This window comes from Haplochromis burtoni, unplaced genomic scaffold (assembly GCF_018398535.1).
Source record: "Haplochromis burtoni strain Fernald_Lab_line unplaced genomic scaffold, NCSU_Asbu1 Contig_1512, whole genome shotgun sequence".
Classification (NCBI taxonomy): Eukaryota; Metazoa; Chordata; class Actinopteri; order Cichliformes; family Cichlidae; genus Haplochromis; species Haplochromis burtoni.
In genome coordinates this window covers 10,165-28,836 of record NW_024583873.1, presented here as the reverse complement: position 1 = coordinate 28,836, position 18,672 = coordinate 10,165, and the positions used below count along the sequence as shown (strand labels likewise).

Genomic DNA, 18,672 nt, shown 5'->3' with positions numbered 1-18,672 from the left:
TTAAAGTTTTAACTGGCCTGGCTCCTTCTTACCTGTCAGACCTTCTACAATGATACACTCCACAAAGGTCTCTCAGGTCAACTGACCAGTCACTCCTTGCTGTCCCCATATTGAGACTGAAACACCGGGGGGACCGAGCTTTCGCTGTTGTGGCCTCCAAATTATGGAATAAATTTCTCCCTCCACCTCCCCTCCAATTTTATTAATTGTATATCTTATTGTCTTTTTATGATGTGTTTATATTTATTCATTGTATATTATTGTCTATTTTACTCTTGTTTTAATATTTAATATATATACTGATTTATTTTTATCTTCTTTTTCATTTATGTATTTATTTTATTGTTATTTATATTTATTTCTTTGTCTGCTTAATGTATGGTTTTTAACTGCTATCTCTGTTTTATTATTGGAAAGCACTTTGGTCAACTTTGTTGTTTTTAAAGTGCTATATAAATAAAGTTGGATTGGATTGGATAATGTGTATATACCTGGTTCCACTCTGATACAATCTGACACAGAAGCTAAAGCTAGTGGCAAGAGCCACAATTGTCCCACTGCCAAAGCGTACTAACATTAGCAGCCTCAACGACTACCGACCAGTTGCTCTAACACCTGTTATAATGAAGTGCTTCGAGAAACTGGTCCGACGTCACATCATGTCCTGCTTGCCACCCACACTCGACCCGCTCCAGTTTGCATACAGAGCTAACAGATCAACTGAAGATGCCATTGCTACAACGCTCCACACCACCATCTCTCACCTGGAAGTGCAGGGCCGTTACGCCAGGCTGCTCTTTGTTGACTTTAGCTCTGCTTTCAATACGATACTCCCGGACAGACTAATAGTTAAACTGCTGGAAATTGGACTTCCTTCCACCACCTGCCGCTGGATCAGAGACTTCCTCTCAGACCGTGTACAGAGAGTTAGAGTGGGGCCTCATCTTTCCTCAGCCCTCAGCCTCAACACCGGCTCTCCACAAGGCTGTGTACTGAGTCCCCTACTGTACACTCTGTACACACATGACTGTGTTAGTTCCCACCCAGACAACACAGTCATCAAGTTTGCAGATGATACCACCGTGGTGGGGCTCATCTCAGGGGGAGATGAGACTGCGTACAGAGCTGAAGTTCAGAGGCTGTCAGATTGGTGTGCAGATAACAACCTGGACCTCAATACCACCAAAACAAAAGAACTGGTAGTTGACTTCAGAAGGAGGAAGTCCGAGCTGCAGCCTGTCAGCATCAACGGGGAGTGCGTGGAAAGGGTCTCCAGTTTCAAGTTTCTGGGTGTGCACATAGACACAGACCTCCAATGGAGCTCTAACACCTCTGCGGTCTTAAAGAAGGCCCAACAGCGTCTCCACTTTCTGAGAATCCTCAGAAAAATGGACCTGAAGAAGGAGCTGCTGACCGTCTTCTACCGCTGCTCCATTGAAAGTGTGCTGACATATTGCATCGGTGTGTGGTTCTCCAGCTGCACCACAGCACACAGAAAGGCACTCCAGAGGGTCATCAACATGGCCCAAAAAATCATTGGACATCCTCTTCCCTCCCTGAAGGACCTGTACAGCACTCGCTGTCTCAAGAGGGCACGCAGCATCCTACGGGACGGTACACACCCAGGACACTGGGTGTTTAAGCTGCTGCCGTCTGGCAGGAGGTTCAGGCTGCTGAGGTCCCGAACAAATAGACTCAAGGACAGCTTTTACAACAGGGCAATAGCCCTGATCAATGCAAATAGCTGACCTGACTGGATACCTCCCTGGACTTTTTTAGGGGGGAGGTAACAATGTTTAAAATTATAACAATAATAATATTTATATTTATAACAAGGTGCAATAATAATTAATGTGCAATAATAACAGTATGCAATACACACACACACTTATTGTTCTTTTTTTATACTAAGTTAATATACTGTGTTGTGTTGTTTGTGTTCCGTTGTGATGTGTCATATCGTGTCGTGTTGTGTTATATGTAGTGCCGACGTAGGACAGTTTTCCAATTTCATTGTACTACTGTACTATGTATGACTGTGCAATGACAATAAAGAGTTATCTTATCTTATCTTATCTCAAAAGGTGGGGGTCTGGATTTATATGTGAACAAAAGATGGTGTAACCCTGTCAAAGAGAAGATGTGTTGTCCTGATATTACTTTTTTGAAAGATAATTTTACTTTTTATATCTGTTTTATGTCTATCTTTTTGAAATTTAGGTGAAATTTAAATTTGTGCACCTTCAACTCGACAGCAGGAAGGATGATGTTGAAGAGGATAAAAAACATATATATGTTTTTATATAAAACATATAAAAACAGGTAAGAATTTAATTTATATGGGCAGAGCCACTGACGTTCTTGATATAGTACAGTTATTTAAAAATAAGTTATGAAGACAGAAAACTGTAGTACTAACATGCAGAAGTTAGTGTAGGTGGTGCAGCTTCTCATATTATCGTGCCCAAATTAAAATAACGATAGTAGTGGTGTAGAGTATATCAAAGGCCATTAAGCTATGGACTTTAAACACTGTTTAGAAAAAAAAACAGATAAGATAACACTGAATGAATGACTCACTGCCACGACTGAAGTCTTCCATCTCATTGTCTTTGTCCATGACGTCCTCATAATCTCCACTTTCAAACTCCATGTCTTTCCCTGGCAGCATTCTTGCTGAAAGGTTACAGTGTTATAAATTTACTCATACAGCAACAGCTGTCTCACCAATGCACTGTGCTAATGTACCAGTGAAGTAACTGTACAAGGAGCACAGGAGCATGAAAAGCACAACACAAGCACAGGCGTTCTTAATTTTCCCTGTTCTGTATTTACATTTGGTCGAGTTTGGTGGAGCTGATGTGCTCCTTGTTCAATCAGCAGCAGTGATGGCATTATTTAAGTCAGAATTCAGTCAGTATGCTGAAAGACTGCCCTCTAAAAGTTTCCAACACCTTTTTCCTTTAAGCATGATTGATCTGGATTGATCTCATGGTCAGTCAGGATTTTTATGCCTTTTAAGGTAATTCATTAGAGCAAAAACAAAAAAACATGTGTGTAAGTCATGTAATAAATATACTCACCTAAAGCTCTGGACTCCCTGACTCTCCTGACATACATTCGTATAAATGAAGAAATCAAGATCACTACAACAAGAAGAAATATCCCACCCACGATAATAGGTCCTGTGGGTATAGGCGGACGTGTAGGGGTTGGTGGTGTGGGAGTCACTGGTACATAGCCTGAAATCAAACACAGCCAGTTTATTTATTCTGGATTCAGTCACAGTGAGAGCTGTACTTGACTCATCTTGTTTATCTGCACCACCTCAAGGTAAGTAAGCTCAGAGTTACCCATTTTAAAAAATCTCTTCTCTGTAAAACATGTTGAATGAATATTTTTGAAAACAATAGAACTTATTGAGAAAGGATTTGTGGTTTGTCTTACAAAGTATTTCAGCTGGAGAAACGTTTCCGCAGGAACGTTGTTTGACAGAGCGCTTGATGTCCATGTTAACATCAGTGAACTCCAGTGTTGTTTCTAAGTCTGACCTTGAATCAAATTTAAACTTTTTCACATTTAGAGATACAGCCAGAATAGAAAACACTGAAATATCTCTGGCAGTAAAAAACAGGCCTGACTGAAGCATCAAAGCAACACACAGCAAAAGAAGTCACTAAAGTGACCAAAAGTATTGGGACATTCAATTTATTTTATATTTCTGCAAATTACGTGTCAGCAAAGTGTCCAGTAAGTTTTTAACTTAAAAATCTTTGAGCATTTTGTATTTAGTCAGCTAAACCTCCCATACATTTCTTTCCATTTCATAAACCTAAATAATATAAAAATCACATTCCAGTCTTCATTATTAGATTTAAATAAGCTGAAACACAGAGCCAGGAAACTGTCCATGATATTGGTTTGTAACATACGAGAAAGATTAGTGACTGGTTTCAAGAAACAGAATGTAAAGATTTACCTGTTTGATCTCCGTAGAGCTGCTATGGGTCTCATTATTAATTTCTTCACAGAGCTTTGCCGTTAAGTTTTGGACATACTCTTTCTCTTCCGCCCTAAATGGACATACTCTTTCCCACTTATCTCGATAATTGACATAAAGGACACCTCCATGTTTTTCAGTCGTGCGGAACTTTACACTTTCTGTAAAAGCAAAGAAACTGTGTTTAAAGAAGGAAACAAGCTCATCCACGTCTGGCAAATATGATGTTAGAGATGGTCTGCTTGCGTTCATAATGTGTTTAAAAAATGAACAAAAATAACTTGTACATTTTTAAAATTTCTGAGATGACTTTTCTAATGAACAAGCCAAATGGTCATTGTTACAGAAACTGGAATAAGTTCCTTAACGATGGCATAAACAACTTGAAAATGTCATTTTTATTTTAAAAAAGAAAACAACTTTCCTTTTGTAAAAAGAAAGAAAGAAAAATTACTCAAAGATAATGAATTAAAATACTACCATAATTAAGAGAGGACATTCATGTATGTACTGTATATAGGGATGAGTTTATGGAAAGAGAGGTGTATGGACTCACACTTACCACTACAAGTAATGAACACCACATTTGTGTCACACTTTCCTTTAGTCCTCCTGCACTTGCCAATGATGGAATGGTACTTTTCACAGCTGACATGGTAAATGTTACCTGAACCCTTTGATGGAGCTTTGGATTCAATGAAGACAGCATTGCCACAAAGCTTTTCTTGGCAAACTTTGTGTGCATAGGATAGATCCCAGTTACTAGCACACACTGGAACGCCATCTATCCTCACTTCCCCATGACAGCCCTGTGAAAGGCTGACACTGGGCTCCTCTGGGAAGGAAAGCAATAAACACTGCAGTCAAGTATTGATAAAGACATAAATACTGAGGTAGAAGTGATCAGTTAATCTTCTCTGCACTGCAAAGTCAAAATATGAAGCACAAGTCCATAATCAAATAGTTCATTTAACACTTTTAGCTTTGGTTTGTTACTTTATCCAGTGTATCTGGAATAATTCTCCTTCACACTCCGAGTGTCTTGTTTCACTCTTCAGTGTTTCCAGTGCAAATGTAAAAAGTCTGTGATCATTTAAGATCAGTCCTGCTGATATAAATCTTACTTTTGCATTCAATAAAGACGGGCTCCTTCCTTGAGGGCGTGGTTTTATTTTCACATTCCCAAATGCTTCCTGGATTTTCACCACAGCTGAAGCTTTTGTTCCAAAAAGAATATATTTCAATTGTTTGGGGGTGGATTTCATTTGTTGATTGGTATCCACCACAGTCCATATCCTGGCAAAGCTTTTCCTTCTCAGTTTCATTGAAGTTTTCTCTGGAAACAGCACTGAGTCCCTGTCTCCAGTGAACCAACACTGTTCCACTACAGGCCTTTTTGTCAGGTACCATCGTCCTCCATTCTGAGACAGACAAGAGAAATAAAAAGTTCACAAAACATGATGTAACCAACAGGATCTGAATGATATAAATAACACACTCTGCACACAGAAATGACATTATAATCCTGCATCAACTTAAAGTTTTACACTTTTGAAGTTTAGCTACCCTTCTGACTGCTGTGTAAATAAAATGATTTTATAGAGTGATAACAAAGAGATGACAACTGATGACAGCGATATTTCTATAACCATCAGACTGCACAGGCCAGCTGTTTCCAGCTGATTCCAGACATTAAGTGAGTCAGACTGTGTGGCAGAGCCATACTGGTGACATGGACAACAAGCAGAAAAGAAAAGAGTAAAACTGAGTAGAACAAATATCATTAATGGAGGTGAGGATGTTAACATTCTAACCTTTATTGCACTAAAAGTAACCTTTGAAGGCGAGCATGTCAAAGTTTGAACGCAGCATTATTTTTATCTCAATATTTTTCTGAAATACAAACTAGTCTCAGTTTGTTTCAATTTCAATTCAGTTTCAAAGCCTTTATTTTAAAATTAGGCTGAAGGAGCAAAGAATAATTCAGAAACTGCTGACACAAAGATCATTATACACACCAGAGCATCGGAGGCCACTGTGTTTGCAGGCAGCTGTAGAAGCAGTAATACTGCTGCATGCAGATAATGGACTGTTAGCATTTGCAATGCAGTTTAGGTTTGAAATGGCTAATTTCTCTGCTGGTGCAGGTCCAAAGTAGGGAAGAGTCTCCACAGCATCACCACATTTAAGCTCCTGACAGATGGTGTTTCCATTGTTAGTGTCTTTGAGAGCATCCTCGCACACAGGGATCCACTTCCCCTCATACTCCACCTCTACGTTTCCAAAGCATTTGTAACTGGGAATGCTAAATCTGGGCTTGACACTACCTGAAACAAATTAGTAATGTTGTCACTTTATTTTTAATTATCCATCATAGTCGTAGTGAAAAGATGAAAAGGTAACTTCAGAAAAATTCAAATTTGCTTCTTTAACACAAAAAGGATTTGAAGGAATATTTAAAAACAGATTCATGTTAAAGCAAAAATCAGTCTCTTTTAGTTTTTTAAATTCTGGTATCCTGTAACTTAGTGACAAAAATTCAACAATCCAATAAACTGCAACAATAAAACTGGCACTTTTTTCCAAAGGGTCCAAATTAGTTGAAAATGAAACATTCTGCCAAGGAAAGTCACAACATTTATTATATGTTTGCAATCTAAAAATAGTTTTTTAAAAAAAAAACAACAATTAATTACCTGAGCAAACAACATAGGCTGGTTTTTGTTTACAGGACTTATCATTGTCCTGGTTTTTGACAAAGATGCTCTGTGTCAGGTCAGTAGTCTGATTTGTCGGGTGTAAACTCTTAAAGAGGATATCACCATCTTTGGGACTGTTGTGGGCTTTTATGGGCGTCCCACAGTTCAGCTTTTCACACAGCTTCACAGACTTGTCTTCTGTCCAGGTGTCTGCACACATATCTCCTTCCTTCTCTTCTACACGAATCCTGACTTTTCCCCAGCAGCTGTTCGTCAACCTCATCTTAATATTTCCTGTTGTGAAATGAAAAAGTTAAATTTAAGAGGAAACTAGTATCAGCAGATATTTCACAACTTCTTAGACCAAGCTAGGTTTCAGAAAAAATAGAAAATAGTAGAAATTTGATTGAGAGAAAACAAGGAGGTGAATGTAAATCTATGGACATTAAAAGGTAAAGTCTGTTATAAGTAAATTGTCTCTTCTGTGACACAATAAATCAATTCCATAATGACCTTATTCTTAGTTTTATACTTTAACTCCTTCATATTTCACATTACCTGAACAGTTCACATAAGCAGTAGAATTATGGTGGTCAGGAGGCAGAGGTGTAGTTTGGTTACACTCAAAAAGAGACTTTTTTCTGGATGAGCAGCTAAAAGAGTTTTTCCAAACTTTATTAATCATATCAGCCTTAGAATTGAAAGAAAACTTGAGCGTTCCCACAATGCATCTGCTGACACACTGTGTCTGCAGACTCTTGGTTCCATGTCTCTTTAGACCCAGAGAGCCAGTAGATTTCTCTGCCATGCTCTATCCCCACGTGACCAGAACAGGTTCCACTTAAAAACACCACCTTGTGACCTGATGGACACAAAGAGAGAAACATGATATACAGTAAGTGGCTGTGCAGGTCGTCTACCTGTTGAAAGGTCAGTGGTTCACAAAGACATAGACACAAAAATAGGAAAGTGGTGCATAAATACATACTTGGTGAAAGAAGCTGAATGGAGATATACCACAGTCTGGGCTTATTCCAGCATAACTAAGTGATTATTCGGGATCACCTTATTGAGCACTAATTATAAGCTTTATCAAAAAGGAAGGTTTGAAGCCTAATCTTAAAAGTAGAGAAGGTGTCTGTTAGATATTTTAGTATTATGGGAGCATGTACTGGGTATTCTTTTGATGATATTATACAAAGGACCCTGTTTCTGCAATGCCCTTTGTTTGAACCTCATCTCCTCTTGCTGTGTCAACTGAAGATTTTATGGTGTGAAAGTAGATACTAAGGTTGGAAGGAAAACACCAACAAATCACTCTTTTACTTATCACTCCCTTGCAGAGGATGTTTATGTAAAGACCATCTGGATTGTGTCAGAACTCAGGATGTAGCAGATCTGTGTGCAATTGTAGAACAAAGGATTCTAACTGTCTAAGTGTTTAACGGACCTGTTAAAGGTATGTTGAGATACGATTGTAGAAGGCCCCTTTCGGAGCGGGGGGGACCTTCCTTATATGGTTCTAACTTGAAACTTGTTGACACACGAACCTTTCTGTCTATAAATACCGCTGCGCAAAGGAATACAACTTTGAGTTGATTTTGGGAAAGCAACCCGGACAGTCTCTGTGTCGTTTTGTTCTCCCAGCTGCTCCCGACGTCGTAACTAACCCGCTGACGGCATACCTGAGTGCTACTTGAGAATATATTGCTGAGTGTTACTTAAGAATAATTTTGAATCTTATAGGGTAAAGACGAAACTCTGCTTATAGACGCCCACGCCTCGGAGAAACCCGATCCACGGACCAGACCCGGGACGTAGTTTCTTTCAGTGTCTGTCTACCAAATCCAAACTGGGAGGTGATTCCACAGAAAACGAGCCTGAAATCTGAGTGCTCTGCCTTCTATTCCACTTTTAGGAACCACAAGCCTGTAGTCTGAGAGGGAAGTGCTCAACTGCCTTTAAGATGATTATTCAAGACCTTATATGTGAAGAGAAGGATTTAAATTTGATCTAGGGTTCCAATCAAGAGAAGCCAAGATACGACAAATCTACTCTCTCTTGTACTCTCGCTGCAGCATTCTGGATCAAGTAAAGATTTAACTGGAGGCCAACTTAATATTTATAAGATTAAAATATACTCAGTTTTATCTCTCTTTATAAGCAAAAAATGGGCATTGGCTTTAAGAATTTCTTTACGAAGCATGTGACTTTCCAAAAATAATTTTGTAAATTACATTTTTGAGTAAAAAGTCAAGGCAGCATGTTAAAGAAAAAATGGTAATATGGCATGATCAATGAAAGTTGTAGTGTCTTATTTCACTTTTCTGATCAAAAGAGATTAACAAAAATCCCTTTCTTAGTTTCCAAGTATTAAACTGTAGGTATAGAAGGACTCTTGAGCCTGAATGAGGTCAAGAATAAGCTGAGGGGAAAAAACACATTTTCTTTTCTTCTGCCTCACATCGATGAACGAAAATGGCTTTTTCCTGGTTCTAAGATTTTGTCGTATATTAGTAATTTAGTATTTCCCGTTTTGATCAAACTTCACCAATATAATCAGTGTTAAGCAATTAAAAAGCCAAAGATACAAAAATTCTTCCTTGAAGAAAGGAAACCGTTTTTCCGGCTGATGTCACTGAAGGGCAGAGAAATTATAACATTACACTCACCCTCACAGGTGATTCCAGCTGCTTCCTGATCCGAATTTTTTTTGTTTGAGTTTTCTGTTAAACACTCAGATATCTTTGATATCTTCTTATTTGTCGGACACGTTATTGACAGGAAGCCACCAGAACCCTGACTGAATTTTTCAGTTTTGCCTTTTTCCCCACATTGCAGTTGTTTGCAGACAGCTGCTGATTGAGCGTCTGTCCATTCTTTTACAGGAACTTTCTTCCACTGGCCCTCATGCTTTATCTCCAATCTTCCAGCACATCTTCCAGGACCATCTGCCAGGTTCACCTCCACACTGCCTGTACCACGACAATAAGAGATTTATCAGCCACGAAACACAAAAAGAATAAATACATTAAATCAAACTCTTACTGAACACATTTTGGGAAAATTTAATCAGAATTTAACAATGTCACAATTTCACTGAATGAAGTAACTCATTTTCTCTCTCGACAGAGAATTTATTGCAGGATTTAAAATCCCATTATAAAAGCAGACAAAGGCCATCAGCAGCCACTCTGTACATTTCCACTGCTGTATCTCACCTGAACACACCACATAAGGTTGGTTTGAACACTGGATGTTGCCATGCTGAGACTGACAGTGCCACAGTGAGGACTCGCTGCCTTTGCAGCTCACACGGTCCATTATCCCTCTGAATTTTGACGTTCGACTTTAGTATAAATCAGCTAGAACAAAAGCTATTTATGAGTTTATGTTATTTCATTGATAATCATTATTAATTAAGTATTAATGGTGCACGTTAGTACACTTATCACAATAAAGTCCATAGCACTGCTGTATGGACAGTTTCTGATACACTCAGTATCCATGTATCAGAACAACAGGTAACTTATGGTGAGTAAACTTGAACACTCACTTCCCCACATCCAAGCTCCTTGCAGACCAATTCAGCTTCCTTTTTAGTCCAGGTGGAGGCACACACAGGATTAACTGAACCATTCACTTCAATATTAACTGTACCATAGCACTTGCTGTCTTTACCAGAGTCCTTCAGAACTACTTTAACTTTATCTGGAAGAGAGAGAGAGAGAGAGAGAGAGAGAGAGAGAGAGAGAGAGAGAGAGAGAGAGAGAGCAGTTTCACAGTGTGAAGTGTTTGCTTGGAAGTTGTTTGTGTTGGAATATAGACGTGTTGAATTACCTGTGCATGTCACATTAAGGTTTTTGTTTGTGCTGTTGTTTGGGCTGAGAGAGTTACCGCAGTGCATTTGCTGGCACACATCAAAATCAAAGTTGTCCTGTTGAACAGGTACCCAGTTGTTATTTTCTTCTTTTTCCAGCTGCCCAGAACACACATTTGATGGATTTCCTTTGAGCTGCAATCTCGTATAACCTGTTCATAAAAACACTTTCACCATAGTGTGGTGTGGTCGTGTGTGTGTGCGTGTGTGGAGTGGTTGTTTGGGTAGGATTGAGTGTAGGTATGTGTGTGTGCTGCAAAACTTTATTGTGTGTGTGTGTGTGTGTGTGTGTTACCTTCACATATGACAGAGAAAGTTTGCATGATGCTGAATTGTCGTATTGCCATTCACACACTGCCACAGATGATCTGGGATCTGCGTTTTTAAAGCTGAACAATCGATCTTCATCTTTGATGAGTCCCTGAAATTATCACTAACCATACTCTCTGAGGGAGGAATTTCTCTGAGTCCACCACACCCGAGATTTTTACACAGAAGCCTGGCTTCTTTTTCACCTTTTTAAGAGAGGATATTTATGTGTTCTAAAACATCGCAAAACATAAAAAAAATGATAGAATATTAATCAATTGAGAGATTTGAATATTCAGCTGCCGAAAAACATCCAAACATAAAAAAAATATAGATTATTAAAATAAATTGAGAGAGCAATATTGAAAATATTTAAACAGCCCTGCCCTTTGAAATATATATATATATATATATATATATAATTAACAAAAAGAGAAGACATACCAATGTTGTTGTTACAAAAGTAACCCTGAGTTTTGCCATCAACAGAGTACTGGAGAGCTCCAGCACATTTGGGTCCATCCAGGCTTAATGTGATATTACCTTGAGGAGCACACTCAATTATCAGCCAAATATAAACACAGATTAAAAAAAAAAAAAACAACACAAAAAAACCCCACACAAGACAAACAAACAAACACCACAATTGATTTCCCTTAACAACTTTTAGCTAAGAGTCATTGTCACTGAGCCCACCAATAAGAAATAAATAAATAAATAAATAAATAAATAAATAAATAAATAAATAAATAAATAAATAAATAAATAACAAAAACAGAGAAAAATTTGAAAAACTTACTTGAACACTTAAGTTTTTTCACTGTGACCTTTGAGTAATCGCTGTAGTTCCAACCAGGATGTTTACATTTCCACAGAGCGCTCTCGTCTCCTTCACACTTCAGTTCATTGAGCCAGATCGGTCTGTTTTCAGAAGGCTTGGGAATATCTGTTACTGGGTTCTCCACAGGTTCCCCACAGTGAGTGCTCTTACAAACCACTTTTTCAGTGTTGTTGCTCCAGTGTGTATCCCCAACAAAGCCCCATATGTTGTTATGGTAGACTTCAAGGTAGCCTTCACATGGGTAGCCTCCTTTGTTTTTTAGAATCAGTTTGTCCTCAGCTAGGAACATACAAGGTTTATACAGCAAATTATTATTATTATTATTGTTATTATGATTTGTTTCATGGCTGACTTACTTTTGGGAACTGCAAAGGATAAAATGTTAAAATTTTGTAAAGAATTTGAGCTCCTGCCATAACAAAACATTTTGTTTTTGTTTTGTATGCTTTTATGTTTTACTTTATTATTTTAATATATCTAGCAAGATATTTCTAAACATTGTTTTTGTTCATTATTATTATTATTATTATTATTATTATTATTATTATTATTATTATTATTATTATTATTATTATTATTATTATTATTTTGAATCCACTAAGTCTTAATCCAAACAGGTCTGCTTATAAAATTTCTGGGAAGTCGGAATGAAGCCGTCATGGGGAAAGAGGCAGATAACACCCTGGACAGGTCACCAATCTGTTGTAGGGCTAACACATGGAGACACTCGTGTTTACACCCACAGCTGATTTAGATTTACCAATTAACCTACTGCACGGATGTCTTTGGACTGTGAGAGGAAGTCAGAGTACCCAGAGATAACCCATGCAGACACAAGCCGGCTGTGCCAGCTCCACGAAGAAAAGGCCCATCATTGATTCGAACCTAGCACTCTGTAACGTGACAATGCTCATCACTGGACCTCATGCTGCCCTTTAAGTAGTCATTTTTCTCTAAATAAAAAAATAGATCTCCACATACATTTGAAAAGTTAAAGCTTTTTGTTGACTGTGAATTTTTGAAATTCCGAATTTCCCGCAACACCTCATCTTTAAAAAAAAAAAAGCTATAGAAATATAACCATTTCACATAAGTTTTTGAATAGAGAGGGGGATTCCCATTGTAAAACATTGTTAGGATTTCAAAAATATTTTAAAGATTCCTTCCTGTAATGGTGACTGATAATGAAACAAGTCCTCTGCAAGGAACAAGTGGCTCTTTAATGATCGCAGCACATAAACCTACATAGTTGGATGTAGTAGGGTGTTACAAGCGCATTCATCAGCTCTCTCAGATGTTTTTCATCTATTTTCTCCACAGCACTTTTTCACAATACTACCCTCTAGTGGTGCAATTTGGTATATCACATTAGAGGACACAACACTTCCTACTTCGACACAAACTTACTTCAATATATTTACTTCAATATATTTTCAATATATTTTACTTTGGCTTTAAATTGAGTATTAAATCTCAAATCAGTTCAGATCCACACACACACACACACACACACACACACTGAGCTTTTTTTAAAACAGTATTTCAAAGATGTTAAATACTTCACAGACATCTTTAAGATACTTTCTTAAATCTAACAAATAACAATAATTAATCGTATTCAGAATGAAATAAATTAAATTAACTTGCCTGAGATCATCAGCCCAATGTGAGCAAGGTGGAGAAGCAGGAGGAGGAACCACATCATCACCACAGCTCATGACTTGAGAGTGAGACAGACAAATGATGTTCTCAGCTTTATATTGCCATGGCTTCGCCCACCAAAAATGGAAATGAGCAACATACGCGCCAAATTTAGACTGCCGAATATTGTCTTAATTTAAAAGAAAACTAACACACAAGTGCACTTATTTCTTATACAGCACCTTTTTATGCTTTTTCTTCGTTGAACTCAAACTCACTATGATGCTTTTACACACACTAGAGATTTTATAAAAATTATGAATTGATCAACTATTGATTCAATGATTAACAACTGACTGTTAATTAATTAATTCCAAAAATGTTGACGCAGGCTCATCTAGAAACAGAGTTCTAACTATTTACACATTACAGATTTATGACATAGACTACTGATTACAGTATAGACTTCACAATCATTATATAATATCTGCCTCAAACAGGGTCATATTGGGTATTCCACTTCAAATCAGCCAATTTTTTAAGATTTTCTACCCAACCATCTCCCGTTTTGGTCTAAATCTTGAAGATATTACAAGCATAACGAGTACTGTGAAATTTTATTGTTAAAAAATAAAAAAAAAGCTTGGAGTCTAGCACTCCTGCAAAAATCAGTATGTAAGCACATACTAATGAAAAAATTAATATTGCAAAAGACAGCGACAATTTCTGAATGAGGTATTTACAGACTGAAGACTGAAGCTAAATTCAGCAAATAATAATTGTTCCAATCAAAATAGAAGAAATTCAAGTCTATAATGGAATCCAAATAGAGCGAAATTCAGGAGTTTCTCAATGATACCTTAATTATAACTAAGACAACAATTACGTTAAACATGTGCATTTCCCCCCAAGATCTAAGCAGCTCTGATCCAAAGTGTGATGATCATTACTGTGAAATTTTTGCTTTATATTTTTTGCATTTTGAAAACTTTGGAAATATGTGAGCATAAATATCACAAAAACTATTTTTAAATGTACTACTCTATTACTATATTACTATTACTGTTTTAACTAGTCATTCTTACCATAAAACTGAATCAGGATAACATATGGTGACAATTTCTGAATAGTTCATTTTGAATGCAAAATAAAGCATGTTGTATTCTTTTTTTCAACAAGAAATTCTTCATCAGAAGTGACAAAAATCGTGCTGATTGCAAATATGACAAGTTGTATCACAAAATCAAAATACATGAGCAGACTGTCTGAAAACAATACAATTCTGGAGTTCTTAGATTATTCTAACTAAAATTTAAAAATAATAATTTTGTTAAACATCAGCAAAGCATTTCCGAACATTTTCTGTTAAACCCTCTCCAATTTACTTAAACAGTTTTTATTTTTTTAGGTCAGTCAACCGACTTTTAGGCCACTATGGTATTTATCGACTATGGTATTTATCACAGAAGGCCTCAAAATGGTAGGTAGGTAGAATGGTTCTATGTGTATTTGTTTAACAAATGTATTTTCTCAATCATAATTCGAGTGCCATCTTGAAATTCAGGATCTTGAATAGCCAAGAGATTTCTATTTTTTAAATATCAGTCCCAGAGAACACATCCTGACTCATGCTGACTGTAAGAAAGGACGATAGGAGATATTCATGCCCAAATAAAATCAACAGCAATCCATATATAAAATATATATTCACCCTTTGTACTATAACATCTTTATGCAAAAAAGATATACCAGAGCAGAAAATATTGAAATTCGAGTGGTCTTGAATGGAAAAATGTGTACATATTTAACAAAATAATTTTCTGGGTAATGATTATTGATATATTTTTGTTTTTGTGGCATATGTTGCCATAATTTGTCAATCTACTTTGAAAATTGAATGACAATGACATTTTTTAGTTTTTGCAAGAATTAAAATTGAAAATCTAAAATTCAGAAGTATGAATCAAAAATTTGGGGGAATATTTATGTTGATGTCATGTTTCGGCTGTGTGCAGGCAGGAGAAGGACCCAAACGCAAAACTCACCACACAGGAATTAAACTCATGAAGTTGCTTTATTGCAGACTGTCACAAAAAATATAACAAAACTAAACTTGGACATAGATAATTAACACACAGGGAAACACAGCCATGAGGGAGACTACGACACTGACTTAGGCTATGTCCACACTGCAGGTCTTAATGCTCAATTCCGATTTTTTGATCAAATCCAATTTTTTTGTCTGCTCGTTCACACTACAAATAAAATGCGACAGCAAACGCGCTCTAGTGTGAACCCTCAAAGCGGCCCGCATGCGCAAAAGAAGACATCACACACAACGCGCTCTGTTTAGACCCAGAGCAAACAATATTGTTTGACTGATGGCCCTTAATATAAAGACTTCGGACTTTACGTTTCCCAGTTTTTGCTTTAGGTTATTTTGTTATTTACATAATAATGTAAATTACCTAATAATGATCCTTATTGCTGTTTTAGAGGAGCGGTGCTTCAAAGGATAGTTGCAGATTCCTGTCAGAATCTGCAGAATATACAGTATAAATAAAATGTTCACATTTCTCCAACATTATCTTCCCAACAGTTTCACTGACATCTACGCTGGACGCCCAGGAAGCGTTCGCGATGTCTTATCGGGCGCTTCTCCGGAGCTGATAATTGCCGTCTGTCTTGTGTCAGTGACGTAAAAGACGGATTTAATGCGACATGACCGTTCAAACAGCAGTCGCTTTCTAAAACATCGGATATGTATCGGATTCAGTACCACATACGAAAGTGACCCAGATCGGATTTGAAAATATCAGATTTGTACCGTTTATAGTGTCATACCATGATCGGATATGGGTCGCATAGGGTTAAAAAAAATCGGATTTGATGCGCTTTCGCCTGCAGTGTGAACGTAGAGAAACACAGGGCTTAAATATACTGAGGGATAACGAGGGAATGAGACACAGAAGCAGATCACAGCTTGGAGTAATCAGGCTGGACGAGACAAGGGAAGCAAAACTAGAAACACTGACATGAGACACTGACTGAACTCTATACATGTAAACTTAACAGCAACTGGGGAGACAGAACATAGGAACCTGAAACGTGGTACAGAAAGGCACAGTAGGCACAACATAGAACACAGAGAAGCCATATTATAAAACCTAAGAAATAAACCTATGATAACCATAACTGAAACCTAGGGAAATAACAAACACAGTACAACAAAGGACTCAAAACATAAACCATAATATAAAAACACATGAACTCAAAAAGCTGAGTCAGAAAGACCCAGAACCGTGACAGATGAAATGTTGGGTCATAACATTTTTATGGAAATCAGGGACAGTTGAGCAGACGGCCCATGTTGATTTCAGACTAAATGACCATGATCCTTTCTGAATACAAGCAAAGACAGATTGCCAAGTTCTGATACTAAAATAATAAAATTAATAGGTAGAAAATATCAAAAAAATATTTTAAAGTTTTAATTTGAACAAATTACCATAAAAATTGTTGCTGTATCATCAGCAACAAAAAAATTTCTTGAATAAAATTCTACCAAATATCAACCTCTTGATCTTTTATATGTCTGAGAACATTATATACTAAAAAAACTAATACTGGAAGCAGCACATATAGCAATCATTAGCAGAGCAAACATCAGCTCATATCAGCAAAAAAAAAATAAATTCTTAGAATGGAAAGATTATTTAAGTGAGTAGACAGGAAAACAACAAACCAGGTATATTTTATCACACAGCATCTAGAAGTTGAAAAAAAAAAGCATCCTTTAAAATAGAGAGAATGGCATTTGCGTAAAAATTACAATGACATGAAGGGGAATTATAAAGGCTGTGCAATAAATGTAAATATGAATATTTTGCATATATAGCAAGTAAACATTCATTTGGAGTGAATGTTGCAGAGTGTAGAAAGATTATATACAAGATATAATATATAAAATATGCATAAAAACACAAGAGATTTTCTTTAAAAACACATCCAAGTGAATGGTAATGGATATCTACTAGTCACTCTAATGAAATTATCCATCTATTTTACAGTCAGATTTTACATGTGAATGTTGCCTGAACTGTGGTCACAGGTATAAAATGAGTATATGAGAGAAAATGAGTGTATGGCTCTGTGGCTTTGTGGCTGGAGACTTTTCAGAGCTGTGAGTAACTGGAAAAAAATATTCTCAAGTGCCCTTTGGTTAGCTGCGGAAATACATTTACGCCCAACCGCACATTAGGTGAAAGCAAAATAGGTCACTAAAAGACTTCCAAGAGATATCTCATTTTCTAAGAGATACACTCTGTTCAAGGGGTCTCAGCAGATTGAAAGAAAACACTTTTTTTCATCCTACATTGATGCACAATAATCAATTCACTTTTAAAGCAGTTCAGTTTGATTTTATTAATATAGTAAAGTAAGATTGTTTATATAACACAGACATAACAGTCACAATGCAATATCAATAGAGAACCATGTTAGAAAAGAATTAAAAATAACATAGATTAAAAAAAATGTCAGCACAAGGCCTGAATAAACAGAAACGTTTTTAACTGTTTTATAAAAGACTACGAGGAGCCACCTAAACAAAGCCGGGGAGATGAGGTGTTTCAAAGCCTTGGTGTTGCAGACTGAAAAGCTCTGTCACCTATAGTATTCAGTCTTAGATTTTGAGCTTGCGAGGGAAGACAGCAAGCAGCAGTGTTTGTACCAAGAAGTTCAGATAAGTAGTCACGAACTTGTCCGTTTAGTGCTCTGCATGCAAGCGTGAGAATCCAAAATCAACTGGAAGCCAATGTAAAGAAACTAAAATAGGGGTCATGTGAGTTGGAAGCTGTAATTGATGTGGCATCAGTAACCGTAATCATAGAACGAGGGCCGCTGTTCTGACGCTGTTAGTTCAACAATCACCTTTACTGCACCACATGCAGTTAGTCTAGTTTCCTTTTTTATGCTTGAATGATTTACAGGTCAGTGTTAACAAAGCAAATAATGAATGTCAAGGTTCACGCAAGTTACATATTATAACTCCTTCTAAATCAGTTTGTGTGTTTGTCTGGTTCACTAAGAGACACTAACATAAAGTGAATTAAATAAAATTGTAAAAATAAATTAACTAGTTTTAAAGTAACAAAATGTTTTTCAATTCCTTTTTTTATTGGAAATCTGTTTGATTTCTTCTTGATCTCACTTTGAAGCGTATGACTCACACAGTGGTGTCGTGACCACATTTATCAGTGGACCGATCAGAGTTAAGGCATAACTGACTCAACAATCAGCT

General features: G+C 36.9%; 1 protein-coding gene and 1 long non-coding RNA gene across 3 annotated transcripts; both read right to left on the bottom strand.

The window, feature by feature from the left end:
* Positions 1–3,124: 3,124 nt before the first annotated feature.
* On the bottom strand, positions 3,125–10,927 carry LOC106632408. 2 transcript variants are annotated; one of them, XR_006053652.1, is made up of 12 exons: positions 10,875–10,927; positions 10,540–10,731; positions 10,256–10,410; positions 9,921–10,064; positions 9,372–9,674; positions 7,258–7,561; positions 6,697–6,993; positions 6,019–6,327; positions 5,125–5,421; positions 4,563–4,835; positions 3,448–4,161; positions 3,125–3,242 (listed from the first exon to the last, which is right to left on the bottom strand). It is a non-coding gene; the product is annotated as a scavenger receptor cysteine-rich type 1 protein M160 (long non-coding RNA). The 2 variants fall into 2 exon arrangements; XR_006053653.1 differs by lacking the exons at positions 9,921–10,064; positions 10,256–10,410; positions 10,540–10,731; positions 10,875–10,927 and having other exon boundaries at positions 9,372–9,892.
* On the bottom strand, positions 10,877–13,465 carry LOC121813325 (scavenger receptor cysteine-rich type 1 protein M130-like). Its single transcript, XM_042217032.1, has 4 exons — positions 13,377–13,465; positions 11,688–12,008; positions 11,333–11,431; positions 10,877–11,094 (listed from the first exon to the last, which is right to left on the bottom strand). The coding sequence occupies exons 1-4, from the start codon at positions 13,432–13,434 to the stop codon at positions 10,877–10,879; spliced, it is 696 nt and encodes a 231-aa protein (XP_042072966.1). The 5' UTR covers positions 13,435–13,465.
* Between the last annotated feature and the right edge of the window lie 5,207 nt (positions 13,466–18,672).

Bases quoted from the DNA above. Each gene is read 5' to 3' on its own strand.
- LOC121813325 (XM_042217032.1), bottom strand. From the start codon at position 13,434: ATGATGTGGTTCCTCCTCCTGCTTCTCCACCTTGCTCACATTGGGCTG. The intron at 12,009-13,376 runs GCAAGTTAATTT...GTATGTTCCTAG, and splicing joins CATTGGGCTGATGATCTCAG to CTGAGGACAAACTGATTCTA. The intron at 11,095-11,332 runs GTATGTCTTCTC...TCTCTTAAAAAG, and splicing joins CTTTTGTAACAACAACATTG to GTGAAAAAGAAGCCAGGCTT.